This window comes from Gobio gobio (assembly GCF_949357685.1).
Source record: "Gobio gobio genome assembly, chromosome: 10".
Taxonomy (NCBI): domain Eukaryota; kingdom Metazoa; phylum Chordata; class Actinopteri; order Cypriniformes; family Gobionidae; genus Gobio; species Gobio gobio.
In genome coordinates this window covers 4,657,216-4,676,919 of record NC_137116.1, presented here as the reverse complement: position 1 = coordinate 4,676,919, position 19,704 = coordinate 4,657,216, and the positions used below count along the sequence as shown (strand labels likewise).

Below are 19,704 nucleotides of genomic sequence, written 5' to 3'. Positions count from 1 at the left end.
CTTGAATCATGACAAAAACTGAAGTTTTCAGCCTGGACAAAGCTAATGCGCATGCGCAGTCCTAAACGAGTGTCTCAGAACACTGCTTGTTCCTATAGCAACCAGAGCGGCAGCTGCCGTGACGCTGACTTTACTAATCAACGATTGGCTCTTTTATTTAGAAGGCGGGGCTTATTCACCATATTGGATTCATAAGTAATCGGAGTGCACCGTCTTCCTATATATAGGAAGTCTTGGATGTTCCATAGTAGGAAAATATAAATAGGCCTACTATGTTGGTCAATAGCTGTCATTTGATTACCAACATTCTTTAAAATATCGTCTTTTGTGTTCAACAGGAAACTCATATACTCAAGTAATAATAACTTTAATTTTTGGTTGAACTATCACTTTAAGGCATAAAGACATGACAGAGTTGTTTTAATAAATTAATAATAATGATCAAATGTAAAATATATCAAATGCAAGTTCTGATCTAGGCCTTGCTCACATGTTTTATTATTGAGTTGTCAAGTTGTTACGTGTTGAAATAATCAGTTAGAGTCTTATTCTGATTTGTGTGTGTGTGTGTGTGTGTGTGTGTGTGTGTGTGTGTGTGTGTGTGTGTGTGTGTGGACATGTTTTTTCTATCCCGGTAGGGACAACCTGAATGCACACAGACTCATGGGGACTCATGTCACTGTGGGGACCTACATTTGTTTGTGTGAGTGTTTGTGTTTTAACAAACGGATGGGTGTACCTTATTTCATTGTGACTTTAATCCTAGTCATCTCAACCATCAGAGCGCCATTATCACCCAGCAACAGAAAAAGAGAATCTATGATTTGTTAGAAATAGATGAGGGCGTGGTGACCCGTATGTTTTTTCCTCTTCCGTCTTGCTGCGTTGCGTTTTATATTCAGGCAGAGAGCAGGAGGTAAGACGCGAACTCGACGGAGATCATCATTTTAAAAGGATTAATCGAAATCTGAGACATTATTGTTGTGAAAACCATGTGGTTTAAACTCGCTGTCGTGGCTCTGGTGTTTCTGAGCGCCAGTTGTTCTGCCAAACAAAGTAAGTATACATCATCTGTTTTCTGACGAAGGTGTTCTGCCAATCTCATGCTGTTATTAATATTTTCTGTTCCCATGCTTTTTTTACGCAATATTTATCAAATGCGTTAAAATCGTTCAGTAGTTTCAAGAATCATTATGTTTTTCTTCTTCAATAGTATATGGCGTACTTTCAGCTAACGCGGTGAATACTGAGGTTAAACTCCTTTAAAATGGTTAAAACACCAAACATATTCATGTAACCTTAAATATCATGCGAAAATCTGTCAAATATGTTATTCAGACAAGTCTAAGACATGTTTGTTTGTCTGAAATCGCCAGAACATTTTACTTTCACTTTCACTTATGGGGGGAAATCCATGTGAATTACCCTATAACTGGTTTTACTGGATATTAATGTTTGGTAGTTATCAAGTTTCTTTAAAATGACTCATGATAACATGTTATTTAATCTAGATATTTTTCTTTTAAAATGTTTCTTTCTTGTGTCATAATAACGCAAAACTATACTACACTGTAAAGACCTTTGCACACCGAGTCCGAAATTTTCGCTCAGTGTGCAAAGGCCTTAAACCTGAATAAGTTGCCTCAAATGGTTTTAAGTTAAGAAATGTAAAGTTTAAGTAAGCAGAACGTGCAGATTTTATTTTGTAGTCATACATTTTAATTGCTCTGAACTTGAAATATTTGAGTAAGGTAATTCATACATTTAACTTAAAAATATCATGTAATCTCACATTTGAATTAGTGGAAACTTGACTAGCTTTAACTAGCTAATCCGGTAAATGCCACCTTGCTAATATTGGTAACACAATGCTTTGGTAGCATTAGCATAGCACTTGCTGAATGAGGACAGCAATATAATACGTTTACACATAACTGTTCTCAAACTGAGCTCATGCTCCACTCGTCATTATGTTGGTAACCCCCTAAAAAACCAACATAACAGAAACTCTTCTAAACTAGCATAACAAAACATTAAACTCTACTAAATCTTGCACAAAAAAACACAATATAACCCTTACATTTGGCATTTGCTGTCCCTTTTGAGTGTCAGGGCAAAGCTTACTGGGAAATAGAAATCCCAGCCCAGTTTCGGGTAAATTTAAGTTATTATAAATTAAAAGAAACAAGTTCATGAAACTTAAAACAATGAAACAATTCAGATTGTAACATAAAATGTGTCCGTTTTGAGAACGCAAAAGAGAAAGAAAGTTCTAAATACTCATAAAAGTTGATTTGTTTGAACTCATTTGTTTAATTTAAGTTGGTTCTACTCAAACCAATTCATTATTTTGAGCGTTAGGGTTTACGTGTAGGATACATCATGCATGCATACGTATATACGGTAAATTAAAAATAAAACACATTTCCAAAGGCGGTACTGCACTGTATAACCCCCAATTTCCACCGGCTACGTTACGGCTCCGTCACGGCGGCGGAGTCAATAGGTTTCCATTAAAGTCAATGAGTGTATTTCCACTGAATGCGTTACAGCTGCGTTCCGACTCCGGCGATCCGCAGCCCTCCGCGCAGCCCTCCGCATCAAATACGCAGAGCTTCTATTTTTGCCGGATGCCGGAGCGCTCCGCAGCACTACAGGGCAGAGTACGCAGGACAGGAAGTCGAGTGACAAAACAGAACAGCCAGAAACAAAATAAAAGATCCGTTTAATTTTCAAAATAAAATACACTGCGCTCATATTTCCCTACACTACACCTTGAAAACGTCATAATGGGCGGAGACAGGCTTGTTTTAACCCCGTTGACACGATGGATGAAGAAATGCTGATTATTGAGGTACAGAATCAACCCATCATCTATGACCCCTCACATCCTTTTTATAAGGACAACATTAAAAAGGATGGAAAACTGTTCCTGGTTTGGTAGTTCTGTTTATAGAAACTACATATCGCGCGATCACACCAGAATTTGCGAGATTACATGGGGCCTCGTGACGTCAGCTGTCAGTCATGACCGCAGCCATTCCGCAACAAATCCGGACCTGGTGGGTATTGACGGACGACGGAACACGGAGCTGTCACACAGCGGAACCGTTCCGCAGCCGTAACGCAGCCGGTGGAAATTGGGGGTAAGTGTAAACAGTATCAAAATAACAATGTTTCCTTTTGTGTTGTCTCTAGCTGACCCAAAAGTGCAAGTGTATAGCCGCAACCCTGGAGAGTACGGGAAAGCAAACGTGCTGATCTGCTATGTGAGCGGCTTTCACCCCCCTGACATCACCATTGAGCTCCTCAAGAATGGGATGGAGATCCCGGAAAGCAAACAAACTGACCTGGCCTTCGAGCAGGGCTGGCAGTTCCACCTGACAAAATTTGTTGAGTTTAAGCCCCAGCCTGGAGAGGAGTACACCTGCCGTGTCCGCCACATGAGTAACGAGAAGCTCTACTCGTGGGGTGAGAACAAATCTGAAGTTTTAACTTAATTAATCTATCTATTCATCTATTCATCTATCCATCCATCCATCCATCCATCCATCCATCCATCCACCCACCCTTCCACCCATCCATATCCATCCATCCATCCACTCCATATCTTCCTATCCATCCATCCATCCACCCACACACCCATCCATCAATATCCATCCATCCATCCATCCATCCATCCATCCATCATCTATCTATCTATCTATCTATCTATCTATCTATCTATCTATCTATCTATCTATCTATCTATCTATCTATCTATCTATCTATCTATCTATCTATCTGTCTGTCTATCTGTCTGTCTGTCTGTCTGTCTGTCTGTCTGTCTATCTATCTATCTATCTATCTATCTATCTATCTATCTATCTATCTATCTATCTATCTATCTATCTATCTATCCATCATGCACCCACCCACCCATCCACCCATCCATATCAATCCATACAATCTCATCTATCCATCCACCCACCCATCCATATCTACCTATCTATCTATCTATCTATCTATCTATCTATCTATCTATCTATCTATCTATCTATCTATCTATCTATCTATCTATCTATCTATCTATCTATCTATCTATCTATCTATCTATCTATCTATCTATCTATCTATATATCTATCTATCTATCTATCTATCTATCTATCTATCTATCTATCTATCTATCTATCTATCTATCTATCTATCTATCTATCTATCTATCTATCTATCTATCTATCTATCTATCTATCTATCTATCTATCTATCTATCTATCTATCTACCTATCCATCATGCACCCACCCACCCATCCACCCATCCATATTATCTATCTATCTATCTATCTATCTATCTATCTATCTATCTATCTATCTATCTATCTATCTATCTATCTATCTATCTATCTATCTATCTATCTATCTATCTATCTATCTATCTATCTATCTATCTATCTATCTATCTATCTATCTGTCTGTCTGTCTGTCTGTCTGTCTGTCTGTCTGTCTGTCTGTCTGTCTGTCTGTCTGTCTGTCTGTCTGTCTGTCTGTCTGTCTGTCTGTCTGTCTGTCTGTCTGTCTGTCTGTCTGTCTGTCTGTCTGTCTGTCTGTCTGTCTGTCTGTCTGTCTGTCTGTGTCTGTCTGTCTGTCTGTCTGTCTCTTAAATTTTGAAGGTTTAATGCTCCCAATGGCCAATAATTCACTGCACAAAAATAAATTGTGATTATTAATTAAATTCAATTTTAAAAAAGGCCAATAAATGAAATTAATGTTTGCTTTTCTCTCTTGTAGAGCCTGACATGTGAACATACAACAGTAAGTTCTGATAATATTAATAGTTTTGGGGGGGGGGGGGGGGACTTGTTGTTTTTTGTAATTTGCATAAAGCATCCTGTGTGTAATTTAGCATATCCTGAAAAAATTGGTTTGGTTAATGTATTTCAGTTACTGTCGTTTAAAACGTATTGTTAGCAGAATCATTTATCAGGAACTGTATGTTTTTTTTTTTGTTTTTTTTTTCACAGATTCCTGAAAACAGCAGTTCACCACCACTCCCATTTTCTACAAAATTTAAACTAGAGCTTTTGCAACGCCTTAGAATTCATCACGTAATTTCGGGGTATCCAGTCCTGCTCCAGGAGGGCCATTCATAGCTCCAGTCTCACACCTGAAGGCCTTGATTAGATGGAGTAGAATTCCCATCCAGGAGCAGGATTGGACACCTCTAATGTAATTTCTCAGCTTCATTGTCTAGGACAGGGGTGTCTGGTCCTGTTCTTGGAAGGTCAGCTTCCTGCAGAGTTTAACTCCAACACTAAATAAACACACCGGAACCAGGATTGGACGCCCCTGCTGAAGGAAATGCTGCCTGTGCTAAATAGATTAGATGGCAATTTGTTATCCTATCTATTTTAATTTCTTTTGAAGTTTGACAATTTTCTCTGATTAACATGTTTAGTGGGGGGACTGATGTCACATTTTTATGCTTGTATTACACTGTATATCATTTACAGCATTTTCCTAAAAACTTGGGTTTGGTATTTCTTGCTTAAATTTAGTCTTCGCAACATGAGCACTTTTACAACTAAATTCCTTTTTTTTTTTTTGTAATGTAATTAATTTGAAGATTCAGGAGAAGTGACTTCTCAATTGTAGTGCAGTCACTGACTGTAGCTTACAGCAGGCAATTTTTTTTGTAATTTACCATAAATAAAAGAGGTTAATTGTAAAATATGTGAAAAAAAGATTAAAAATCTGAAAAAGCCTTAGAAATGGAAAATAACTTTCTGTCCATGATGTATAACATTTGACTGTATAATTAAAACATGTTATTCAAATCAATAAAATAATTTTTCCTCCTTAAGTATGTGTGTTTATGTAACAAAACTTTAAAAAAGAAATGGGATACCTTGTATCTGTATATTAACTAACTTTAAACCAATCCCTGTTAATTATTAATATTACTCAGTACTTGCATGATAAATAATTAATGATAACTAATAAAAACACCTTTTTGTGTCCTTGTTACTACTGTAGTAACTATAAATCATGCATAATTGTATTATGCATCCTGTAACTCAACCTAAACTGATCCCTAACCCTAGTGAGTACGATAGGTTAATTATTAATATTACTCAGAACATAAATGTATAATTACACTGTAATAAAAACACAATAAAGTGTAACCCACTTTTTTGTGTCCTTGTTACACGTTACTTCTGTAGTAACTATAAATCATGCATAATTACCTGCAACTCACCCTAAACCAATCCCTATAGTAAGTACATGTAGTTAATTATTAATATTACTCAGAACTTAAATGTATAATTACACTTAAACAATGACACCTTAAAATAAAGTGTGACCCACTTTTTTGTGTCCTTGTTTGACATATTACTAGTAGTTACTGTAGTAACTATTATGCATAATTACCTGCAGCTAATCCTAAACCAATCCCTAACCCTATAGTAAGTACATGAAGTTAATTATTAATATTACTCAGAACTTAAATGTATAATTACATGTAACAATGACACCTTAAAATAAAGTGTGACCCACTTTTTTGTGTCCTTGTTAGACATATTACTAGTAGTTACTGTAGTAACTAGTATGCATAATTACCTGCAGCTAATCCTAAACCAATCCCTAACCCTATAAGTAAGTACATGTAATGAATTATTAATATTACTCAGGACATAAATGTATCATTACACTGTAATAAAGACACCTTAAAATAAAGTGTAACATACTTTTTTGTGTCCTTGTTACACGTTACTACTGTAGTAACTATAAATCATGCATAATTACCTGCAACTCCACCTAAACCAATACCTAACCCTATAGTAAGAAAAATAAGTTAATTATTAATATTACTCGGGACTTAAATGTATAATTACACTGTAACAAAGACACCTTAAAATAAAGTGTAACCTTCTTTTTGTGTCCTTGTTACACGTTACTACTGTAGTAACTAATGATGCATAATTACCTAAAACTCACCCTAAACCAATCCCTAATCCTATAGTGAGTACATGTAGTTAATTAGAGTTCATATTACTGAGTTAATATTGCTCAGTACTTAAATGTATGATTACACTGTAACAAAGACACCTTAAAATAAAGTGTAACCTACTTTTTGTGTCCCACGTTACTACTGTAGTAACTATAAATGATGCATAATTACCTAAAACTCACCTTAAACCAATCCCTAATCCTATAGTGAGTAAATGTAGTTAATTATAGTTAATATTACTGAGTTAATATCACTCAGTACTCAAATATATGATTACACTGGAACACAGACACATTAAAATAAAGCGTAACCTTGTCATGTTCTGGATCTGAGTTTAAGTTTATGGTCTAGCACAAGACTACAATCTATTTTCAATATATTTTTGCATGGTTTCTTTTCATGACCCCACACAGAAGGTCTCCTGTCCACTTTGGTGTACCTCATATGCAACTTATGAGAGACTTTTATGTATTGTTGTATGACTTTTTATGTTTCATTTTATGTATTTTAGGAAATGGCATACATTACATGTTCATTTTTATTGAACATTTTAAGTGTTAGTTGTATTAGTAAATCTATATTATTTATATAATACTAATTTTTCCTGTTTGTCAAGTCATTAAATAGCACGTTCTTGAACTGGGTGAGGCGCACTCACCGCGCATGCGCAGTTGCGGTGTCATCGACATCATGTCCGTGGGAGACGTCGGCTGCTAGTTCACGAATGTCCAGTGAGATAATTATCTATTCTTTATTTTGTATTTAATTTTATAAATGTAAAGATGATTATTACAGTAAAGCCTCTTCAAGGAAAAGAGTGTAATGTTCAGGTAAGCTTCAACGAGTCGTCTGGTGTTTTGAAGTAGTAATGTGGCTGTGTTAGCTGTGTTAGCATAGCACAGTGCTGCAGCTTTCTATTCATCTTCTCCTCGGTTTCACAGACAAGGCTTAAGCTTGTCCCAGACTAAAATGCATGTTTGAGCTGTTTAACTGGAAGCAACTTGAACTATCATATCTTAAAATATATCAGTGCTATTGTTTTGTCTAAAGATGCACATCAGTAATGTTTTTTTTCTGAGGCATGTTTATAAAAGCTACTTACATGCCCTTATTGAACTAAGGCCTAATCCTGGTTTAATCTAAACCCTGTCTGTGAAACCGGGGCTTTATGTTGTACATGTAATGCTAACATGTGCTACCCAGTAACCTATATATAATGATGTAAACACGTATTTCTGCTGTAGCTCATTAGATATAATTTACTCTGTCTCCAAACCTATTGAGCTGCCTACCTAGATGGCAGTTTGGAGTTCATGATGTTGAGCTAGTCTGTGATTCACTGAAATAATGTCTAGGTAGAAAGAGAGTTTCCAGTCACAGTCAGTGGCTTAGATCAGGCAAACGTGAGTTAAAGGGATAGTTCACCCAAAAATGAAAATTACCCCATGATTTTCTCACCCTCAACCCATCTTAGGTGTATATGACATTCTTCCTTCAGACGAATACAATCAGAGTTATATCAAAGGCGCAGTGTGTAGTATTTATGATATATTGACAGAAATGCAATATAATATACATAACTATGTTTTCAGTGGTGTATAGATCTTCCATAATGAACCGTTATGTTTTTATTACCTTAGAATGAGCCATTTCTATCTACATACACGCCATTTTGTGCCACCATGTTTCTACAGTAGCCCTAAATGGACAAACTGCTCTACAGAGTGCTACCTACTACCTGCTATCTCAGATGACATTTTTGTCCTGTGTTAGGCACTGTAGCTTCGAAAGCGATGGGTGAGGGTTGGTGCAATTCACAACCTCACCACTAGATGCTGCTAAAATTCACACACTGCACCTTTAAAAAATATCCTGTCTCTTCCAAGCTTTATAATGGCAGCCCAAAATTTGAAGCCCAAAAAAGTGTGTCCATCCATTATAAAAGTAATCCACATGGCTCCGGTGGGTTAATAAAGGCCTTCTGAAGCAAATTGATGGGAAAAATATGCATATTTAACACGTTATAAAGTAAAATATCTAGCTTCCGGCAGACTGCCTTCCGTATTCAACTTGCGAAGAAAGCTTAACGATGATGAGGACGTCAGACGTAGTGTAAGCGTTTTGAACTGCGAGAGGCGTTACAATTTCTTCGTAAGTTGAATATGGAATATTTTTCTTACACAAACCCATCTATTCACTTCAGAAGGCCTTTATTAACTCCCCGGAGCCGTGTGGAGTATGTTTATAATGGATGGATGCACTTTCTTGGGCCTCAAATTTTGGGCTGCCATTCACTGACATTATAAAAGCATCAGGATATTTTTTTAAAAATATAACTCAGATTGTGTTTGTCTGAAAGAAGAATGTCATATTCACCTCGGATGACTTGAGGGTGAGTAAATTATGGGATAATTTTTTATTTTTGGGTGAACTATCCCTTTAACAGGGCTTTACGTTAACTTTTTTTGCACAAAGCACTGGTGCTACAGAGGTTGAACGTTTGGTAGCACACTCAGCCCACAGAATTGTAGCACATGTATTAAACGTCTGTTACCATGTCTGAAAAGTGCAAAAAGTGCTATACAATACAACTATTTAAGAATAAAAATAATAATAACAATTATTATTATTATTATTATATTTTACAGAAAACTGAAATCATTAGAAAGGTCTATGGTTTTATAATAAAATATAAAATTATGATAAAAAAATGTGTGACTGTAATGTCTTAATTTTGGTCTTATTTTATCTTTTGTGTTCACTGGGAAAGAAAAAAAGTACTGTACACGTCTATTATAAAATAATATAAGTTCTGCCTCATTCTGTGATGTGAAGCTTGTCAGATTACAAAATTAAGTTATTTCAAACACTCGATTTAATGTTCTCTTTTGTTGGACAACAGGTTTGTAAACGCTTCTCATTACAAGTTTGGAAATAGGTTGTTGCTTTTTCTAATCCACATTATCGCGTTCGACACATGCGCGGTAAAAAAAATGTCTATGCTCTACCAGACATTGGAGGGCAGCACTGAGTCCTGTCATCGACGGGACATTCACTGGGCATGATCGGAGAAGAACTGTAGTGCATCCACCATTGCAACATAGTTTGGAAGAAACACTGAAGAATCAAAAATTCTCTCTTTTTTGTTCAAGCGTGTTGTTTTTAAACCAGTCTTTGCACACTCTTCTTCGACGGCTGAACACTGTGCTCAATACTGTGTGTATTGCCACCTAGTGGACTCTTCTGTACTGCTGGCGCATGCGCTGTTGCGCGCAAAATTTGGTCTCGAAATTTGGGCTGCGCGCGGACGGGGTGTGCGGCCGGCCACGAGCCTTCCGAATGACGAAAATTGCGTCATGCTGACGGTGCACGAACGCGGACGGCCGAAGTATACCCGGGCCTTTAAGGGGGCTTTAACACTGGGCACGTTTGCTGTGGTAATGTCCAAACGCGATTGTTCCCGGCGCCCCCCGCAGCGCTGGTCTGGTTTCACACTCAACTTGATTCTATCGAACCCTGGTGCACTTGTTCATCTTACGTCATCAAAAATGTGCACGGCGGATGATAGAAAACACACTGCCGTAAATATATTGTGTTTTTATTAATTTGGTGCTATTATGCGCAGCTGAGTAAACGACTCTTGGGTTTACTGTATGTGCGTCGCATGAAGTTCATTTGTTTTCACGCGTATGCGCGAATACACTCGTATCCAAGGTAAATCATCAACACCATCATCCCTTACATGTGTTTTATTGAACTAAATATTCAATATGCTAAAACGCATATGCAGGTTACGTTTCTTCCTGAACAAGTGCGCACCCAAGTCCGTGTTGCTTTCACATTCATGTGAATCGTGGCACAGTTCGAGTGCCACCTCCTTCAGATCGGGTACCCCGATGCGCACTGAGCCCGCGATTAACAGCTTTTACATTAGAAATGTTTCATGCTAACCATGCCCCTTTTCGAACTAAAATGCCAATGACTCCATCTCACAGTGCATGCAGGGATAGAGCAGCATTTATTGCGAATCGATCGCCCTGAACGGTGCTGCGCATCATCTATACATATATTGAAGCGATTTTCATAATTTCACAAAGACAAATCTCGATTTTGGTTTAATTTCAGTCAATCATGCAGCCCCAGATTAACCTCACACGAGCACAAAACAAATTCTCCCTTCACTCAAACGAGCTCTGTCTCACATGCTAAACTGTATCGCACGCGTGCTACTGGGGTAAATATATTCATCGCACAGACCGTTTTTTTTTTGTAGCACGTGTGACATATATGTATATTTTTAATTTATTGAATAAAGATGAGGGCGACTTAGAAATTAGGGCTGGGTAAAAAAATATTGATTTCTCAATTTTAATAGATTCTCATTTTTTGGAACCGACATCATTTCTTAAATCCCAAGCATCGTTTAGTCTTCCTGTTTTCAGTTGATGAATGAAAGGAACATTGTTGTGCACCTCCCATCCAATAAATTGCAATAATCTTTGTGCTTTGTTACTATCGATATGAAACAAGTCTCAGATTTCAAATTACGTCCATTTTATTACCATTTTGGCGCTGTGGTGCGAGATCGCTCTGGCGCAGCTCAGCTCGAGAGAAGCGGCAGCTAGGAGCAAACATGAACTGATCTTCTCTTCTGCCTTAATACCAGTTACAGTGTGAAATAAACATGAATGAGCATCTGAAAGTGTTAAAAGATACAGGACAACTTACCGAAATCTGTATCATGTCACATGGAATCGCTCAATCATTGTTTCAACCGCGGAAAGACGTCAGTAAAACATGTTAAAAGTCATGTAACATCACATTTACCTCAGAAAACCCATATCCAGTGTCCATAAACTTGTTAATCAGCTAGAAAAATTTGCTCTAGAGAGGAGCATTTTGCTAAATATATGCACCATATTACATATTCATTATAATTTTTAATGTTCTTCAATATTTAATGCATGTTTGAATAAATCAGGCAAGTTTTTATGACAGCCACCATTTAAATGTTTATATTTCATATAACTTTATTATTATAAAAAGTGTAATTTTAAGTGTTTTTACACAAATCAGTTAATTTTTATCTTCAATATTATAGTAGGCTACAACTGACTCCCATAGTTTACAGCATTTGTTTTCTTTGAGAAAATTTGCCATGTATTGTACATGAGATATCCAAAATAATTGATATTGAATAAAAAATAAATCGAATCGAAATTGAATCAAATTGTGAAATTTGTGTCAATACCCAGCCCCACTAGAAATAACCTTGGTATAACCCCAGTTAGAATGACACACAGAAAGCAATCGATGCAAATAATGCAAATACAGGTCATGTAAATATTTAAATGATCGGTGTCGGTTGTTTTATACAATGCTTTTGTCAGTAGCTGTGTTCTTTTGATGCACAGGTGACAGAAAATGAAAAGGTGTCGACGGTAAAAGAGTTGGTATCAGAGCGTTTAAACATCCCTCCAAGTCAGCAGAGACTGTTGTATAAAGGAAAAGCGCTCGCAGGTAAAAGGTTTTTCTCATATGTTGATCATTAAACAATACATACATTCATAATTTAAGCTAACACTAACATGTAGTTTGATTTGTTCCTGCAGTGTTTTTTTTCCTTCAGATTTTGATGTAGCATTCCAGTCATTGCCAGTTTGCATGCGGTGTGTTGTGTATGTCATCGTGACGGTTGTTTTGCTGTTTACAGATGAACACAGGTTGAGTGATTACTCCATCGGACCGGAGGCCAAGCTGAATCTAGTCGTGCGTCCGGCGGGAGAGAGGAGCGGCGGCGCGGGGGGAACCAGCAGCTGTTATAATGATAAAGCAGGCAGCGGCGTATGGCAGTTATTGTCAACTGTCCTGGCCAAACATTTCAGCCCAGCCGATGCAGCAAAAGTGCAGGAGCAACTTATTAAGGTACGTTCAAGACAAAAATAAATTCTATTGCAATATTTTCTACCTATACAGTGTAATTCTAGCCCTCTATTTATCTTTCTTTTTCTTTTTATTACCGTTTGTTGTCATTTGAATGTCATTTGTGGTGTAGTTTAGGTTTTTTTTTGTTAACTTTTTGATCCCAAGGACCTTAAAGAGGAGATCTTATGCTCTTTTTCAGTCTTGATTTAGTTTTTGAGCTCTACTAGAATAGGTTTTCATTGTTGAATGTTGAAAATAACCTAATTTTTGCTCATATTTGACATTGTTGCAGCACCTTTCTTTTCTTAGTCTGTCAGTAACGCTCTGGGGTGCGTTTCCCGTACAACAACTTAACTCTCTGCTCGCCAGTATGGCACCAAGACTGGTAATACCACTTGTTTTACCACATTAAGCCTTGTTTATACTTTCGTCTGGCTCTGCCTCATCCATTTGGGGACGTGTTTATACTCGGCGTGCTCGCCGTTGTACTGGCCGACGGAGTAATTGTTCTATAAACCATCAGGAAACAGTCGTGACAAGTAATGTACACATGTGACACGTTACCAAAACCAGACTACGAAAGAATAGTGTAAAACCCAGTATTACTTGTGACATTAGAACAGAATATATGGATGGGAGAACATGTATACAACTAAATTAACGATCTCTTAAACATTTTCTCATTTCTCTAAACATTTTTATTAAACTTGGTCTTTATTTTCATTAAAAGGGCTTATTTCTTCTATTGTTGGCTCATTTTGTAAATATAAGCAACTGATTTAGATGCGCAAACTGGGTGCCGGTGTGATGAGACGTCATGCTCGGCCAGATTCGCCTCGAACTCATGCATTTTCGGTTGTGGAAGTGCGCGGAAAGTTCACCGCCAAGGGAAATGGGGAGGGGTACGACTCAATCAGCTCCCTAGTTTAGTAGTCAGGGCACTGATCAGGGAGTCAGCCCATTAACTTAAGTCCTTATCAGTGCCCTGACTACTGAACTAGGGAGCTGATTGAGACACACGCGGGGTCTCGCGCTCTCAATGCGCACGACCGCCCGCTCCGCGTTGACGTCATTTTTGTTACGTGCACCATCACGCTCGTGCGGACGCCGAGTATAAACTGCTGCTTCACTTAACGGAAATAGGAAGTGTGATAAAGGCCTATAAGAGAGAATTAACTATGCTTTTCCTTTTTTTACTATACAAATGTGTCATGATAAATGTATAACTGTATAAAACTGATCTGAGATCAGGTAAAAACCATATAGACACTGGTTCATGGGTTCACTGAGATCAGCGCCACCTCATTGAGATTTCGAAATGTTTCTGTTTAAGTCGAGTCACCTTTATTTATATAGTGTTTGATACAATACAGATGGTTTCAAAGCAGCTTTACAGTGATAAACAGGAAAATAATGATTTAATGACGCAAACAGAGTTCAACTCTGCTGTAAATCAGTTCTAAAAAGCCAATAGTTAGCAGTCATTATTCAGCTGAAATCGGTTCAGTGTTGATTCATTTAGTTTCAATAACTGTGTAAAGTTCATCAATTGTGAAATGAGTTCAATTCAGCTGTAAAGCAGTTCAGCAGAAAACAGTGATGTCATCATCCAGCTCAGCTCAGTTCTCATAAAGCAGCGTCAGCACAGTCGGATCAATAATATTGCTGGATATTAAGTGACCCCAACCAAGCAAGTCAGAGGTGACAGTGGCAAGGAACCCAAACTCCATAAGGTGACAGAATGGAAAACCTTGGGAGAAACCAGGCTCTGTCGGGGGTAGTTCTCCTCTGGCCAATGAAGAAACATTATGATTCAGGCAGCATATGTCAATCACGTGACTTTGGCAGTTTGATATGCGCTCCGAACCATTGGTTCAAAAATGAAATTGGTTTTCATAACAAGCTTCATGAAGCAGTTTTAAAACAAACTCATTAGTGAACAAAATGCATGTTTATACACTTGTAGGTAAAAGCTGAATCAACACAATCTTAGCTAGCAAGTTGGGATCCAGAAACGACAGATCGTCTTTCAGAAGAAGCATTGTACTCTCCTAAAAACTGTCCTTCGTAAAATGTGCAGCACACAGAGAAACCTTGTCATTGGTACTGTTCAGGAAGAGTGTTCAAAATAAATTAAGTTAGTCTTAACCAGTCCGTGTCTCCTTTATTTCGCTAATGCCTTGGGTGGGAATTATTTAAATGAGGAATATTGTGACGTGATCCCTGTAGAATACTCAAGATTACAATGGAGGCATTTCAGAGAGTTCAGAAACAGACACTGATGTAGAGAATAACTCCTGCTTTGGGACTTTCCAAACCTTTTTCATGCTCGAACAGCAACAGTACACACTAAAGAGAGGTGAAAAAGTAAAAAAGCATAATAGGGATCCTTAAATCCAGTTGTACTATATGAGGGGGAAAAAACTAATGTTTGCATAGCTAAAACATGGCTTTTTTTATATTATACTAATGCCAAATAAAACAATACAAATATCTGGAAAAATGTACACTTTTTATTATGTTGCTAGTGTCTCTATTAGAGTCATTTTATATGATTTATAGAGAATATTGTAGTGAGCAAGATAAAGGTGACACATTTGCTTTAATATCTTTTATTTCATTTTGGAATTAACAACGCTGGGTTGTCAGGTTTTCACAACAAAACTAGCCCAAAACAATCGCGTCCCCCCACTCTCTTGTGCGCAGCATCCTCCACAGCAGCAGAAGCTCCTCCAGGTCCTAGTGCCCGCCCGGTAGAATGTTATATGTAGAGGGGGGCGCTGTTGTTACCGTAATAAAATGAAAAGTAGAATACACAGAAATAATTTGAAGTTACTTCTTTTTCTGAATAAATCAAGCAGTAATGATGTCAAATCACAAGCATGACACTTGTAAATTAAACACTTTTATATACAGTTTATTAATCTGTAATAACATTTTATGAAATAGATGGATGATGAAAAATAATCCAAGGAGCTCTAAAATAATTGTACATTTTTTATTTGAAGCTAAAGACAGCATCAACTGATGCCATGCCACCCCCACTTCATGTGCACAGACATTAAATCCAATTATTTAGGTTACAACTACATCTGACTTTCTTATTGTGATTTTTAGAGAGAATATTCTCTTTTTATAAAAATAACTTTATAAACATTTATCTTTAACAAGTATCCTTTTCGTAAGGAGACCTCAGAAATCTGAAACCAGAATAAATAAATAAAAAAGTTTTTGCTCAAAATGGTGGTTTCCAAACAAAGGGGAAAAAAGAAACCCATATCGGTATTGGCATCGGCCAAAATGAGTTGAAAAATATCGGCATATTTGCAAAAATTCAATATCGTGCATCCCAAGTATTATTTACTAATAATGATAATCATCATAAATAATAAACTCATTGAATTTAATTAACGTTTTTTTTAAATGGTTAAAAAAACTAACATTTTGCCGTGGTACCGAAATTGGTACAGAGTGCCATAAAAGTTTTATGGTATTGGTACCGGCTACTGAAATTTTGGTATCGTGACATCCCTAGCAGAGGGTGGGGGGTCAAATGTGTTTTCCACTATCTCTGGAAGTGGCCGAAAGTGTGTTTACACCTGTATTTAGCGTCATCCACTTGTGATCCGAACGACCAAAACGCGCCTTAATACCAGGTGTAAACCGGGACATATGAGTGTTTGATTTGGTTAGGAATTTACTGATCCCTGGTTAATTTTTGTTTCTCTTTTTTTGGTTTTGGTTCCCAGGATTATGAGCGCTCCCTCAGGCAGCTCAGTCTGGATGACATTGAGCGTCTGGCCAGCCGCCTGCTCCATCCCGAGACAGAGGCCATGGATACCTCATATATGGACTAAAACACACTAGACTGATGGAACAACTCCAGCTCCATTGAACTCCCTCTACCACACACATGGTTTGAAAAGTCCAGGCCAGGGAGTAGGATGTACTTCATGTGGACTTTTAGGGAGGGAAAAAAAGTCAGACGTCCCCCTCACATCAGACTGGGCTCTGATGTTCAAGAGGCCACGATGCTTACCATTGCTTTCCCATCAGAGGAAACCGGTGGGGCTTTTAGTGCAACTTTGTAAATACTGTGTGCAAATGGTCAAAACGATGATAATAAAAAGTGTTCTTGATCAGCTTGATCAGTCTTGTTTAAAAAAAAAAGAAAAAAAGAAAATTGAGTGGAATTGACAACAGCTTGCTTGTAAATGCATCTTTATTTTGCTTTTTTGGTTTTGAAGTCATTCTAACATTTGGCCAAAATAAAACATGATGCCTACTTTATTCTTTATGCATTTTGGCATATCAAATGGAGGAGCTCTTGGGTTGAGTATGGATATATTAATGAACACAAGCCTAACATGTAAATGTCCAAAGGCAAATCAAAACAGAGTTAAGCATGACATAAACATCATTACTGTGCTACTTAAAACATGACCTCTTCATAAACACTGGAGAAATGATTTGTTTACAACAGCTCTACATGTAAACCATCCTAGCTGGCATGGTTGGTAACATTCTTACGAAATCTGTTTCAGAAACAGAAAGTGGCTATAAAACACTGTCAGAATACTTAATCCAACTAAGACTACAATGTACTCTGATGTGTTGAAGTGAACCTAACAAATACCTTTAGGATATTTCGGATTTAAGTTAATACATCCTTATTCACTTTTAATTCATGACATATTACATAGTTGGGCTGGGGAGATGAGAGAAGAAATCTTGAGAGAAATTTGCGTTGATTTCAAGCAAACAGCAATTGTTGCCAAGTAGATTTTAAGGGCATGTTTACACGACAACGAAGTACTAAAAGCTGAAAAGTTTTTCCTTCGCATTTTCCGCATACAGACGACCCAATTGTCAAAATGATCCCCGTTCACACGGATCCACGGAAATGACAAAAAACGCTGTATTCTGCTGCCAGGCCAGTGGATGCCAATGTCACTTACTACACACCTATCGGGCCCTATTTTATTGATCTAAGCGCATGTCACGGATGCACTTAGGGCGTGTCCGAATCATAGACCGTAAAAAAATATGGATGACACGACTTCATTCTCTTCCGCTGAAGAAAAGTGAAGCCTCTGGTGGTCTGAATATGGCGCTGACATCTTGCACAGATTTGGGGCCGAGTCTGCGCAGTAGAGAGCAGGAAGTAGAGCCGCGATATCAAAAGCCGCCCACACTCTCGTAGATGCAGAACAATTCATTATATCGGTGTGAAATAAACAGTTATGGAAATGTAGAAATTAAAGCTAAAGCTCCAATCTCCTCCTGAAAAACCAGAAAAAAGTCTGTTGGTGCCTCAGTGACAACTTCACTCAGAGAAGCTGTCAATCTCAGCTGTCATGAAGTCACACCCCCCGTTTTTATAGCATCAAATAACTAACTAAAACTAAACGTATTTAAAAACCGAACACTTGAAATGAAATCAGCGTGATAAAAACTGCCTAAAATGATAAAAAACAAATTTGGGAAAACATTTTTTGAAGTGTAATTTAATTGTTTAGTTTTTCTCGTGTCCATTAGAATACACGGAGGGGCGGGGTTATTATGACCTACACTGGGACCAACCATCTGGGGGCAATCGAGGCGCGAAGGCTTCAGTTTTTAACAACGGGAAAGCGTGCCAGTCGCATGGTCCAAAAGGTTTGTACCTATGCCATGTTCCAGGCAACCCAAAACCCGTGTTTTTTCAAATCTTCTACCCGTGAAAGTGCACTGGAGCGGCAGTCTAACCCGTGGCTTCCCACCCGTGAACTCGTACAAGATCGATGTACTCCCAATTACGCACTCTTGATGTCACATAGCCCGCGAAACAACAATGCCAGCACCTACGGATGCAGTGTCTATGAAAGTCGTACACAGTGAAATATACAAATAAAGTAAAATAAAAGCAGCTTCTCTTGCCTTATGTGCCGTTTTTTTCTCCTCCGTTTCCCTCAAAGGCAAGGAGTAAACACCTTTGACGATAAAAATGATAGTAAATGAGCATAAGCCCCGTACGGTCCGCCATGCTTTGTTTACATCTAGCTACCACAATTCCTTGCGCCCACAGTTTGGCGTGACTTTGCCTGGTACGCTACAAAGTCGTGAGTCGTGGTTTGAAGTCGTACCTTACCGGCTCAAAAACCTGCCTGGAACGCAGCACTAGTCTCTTAACGAGTCATGGGTGTGTTTTGCGTAATGCGTAATGTGCAAAAAAACAATCAGTCTCATCATCTCCCATTCCCTTTAAAAGCCAGTTGCGCTCGCACCATAGAGGATTCACTATTAACATGGAGGAAATTGTGGAAAGACTTCCCGCTTCTCCAGAGAGGAAACGGATCTCGTCCAATGAAGCCAGATTGCTCGTCATTAGTGCAGATAGGTCGGCTAATTCTGATACATGGAATGACTATCCATTGTGACATGTAGGCATTTTTATATTTATGTACACAATAATAATCTTTTACATTTTAATCCTTTCAATGCAGTCGTTTTCAGTTCCTCAAAATAGCAACCCGCCAACAATGCGCCTGAACACACCTTGTTTTCAGATAGGCGCGAGTGCATTTGCTATTTAAACAATATGGCGTTGGACGTGAAAATGACAACTGCGTCAGGCTGAAACTAGCAAAAAACACTTGAGTGGCGCCCTGGCGTCGTATGCATGATAGGGCCCATAGACTGAACACGTAATATGCATGGACATGACGTCAGCGGTTCACAAATTCTGAGACGACATTGGTATAATTTTTTTCAAAAAATTTTGTTTTCAAAAGTTTGCGCGACGTGTAAG

At 38.0% G+C, this 19,704-nt stretch overlaps 2 protein-coding genes across 2 annotated transcripts; both read left to right on the top strand.

Annotated features, from left to right (window-relative positions):
- Positions 1-628: 628 nt before the first annotated feature.
- On the top strand, positions 629-5,840 carry b2ml (beta-2-microglobulin, like). Its single transcript, XM_079827378.1, has 4 exons — positions 629-1,056; positions 3,199-3,471; positions 4,769-4,792; positions 5,002-5,840. The coding sequence occupies exons 1-3, from the start codon at positions 993-995 to the stop codon at positions 4,780-4,782; spliced, it is 351 nt and encodes a 116-aa protein (XP_079683504.1). The 5' UTR covers positions 629-992; the 3' UTR covers positions 4,783-4,792; positions 5,002-5,840.
- A 1,812-nt stretch (positions 5,841-7,652) lies between these two features.
- ubl4a (ubiquitin like 4A) lies at positions 7,653-18,801 on the top strand. Its single transcript, XM_079827743.1, has 4 exons — positions 7,653-7,819; positions 12,404-12,509; positions 12,703-12,914; positions 16,664-18,801. Exons 1-4 carry the CDS (start codon positions 7,772-7,774, stop codon positions 16,769-16,771), a joined length of 474 nt encoding a protein of 157 aa, XP_079683869.1. The 5' UTR covers positions 7,653-7,771; the 3' UTR covers positions 16,772-18,801.
- The last annotated feature ends 903 nt before the right edge of the window (positions 18,802-19,704 follow it).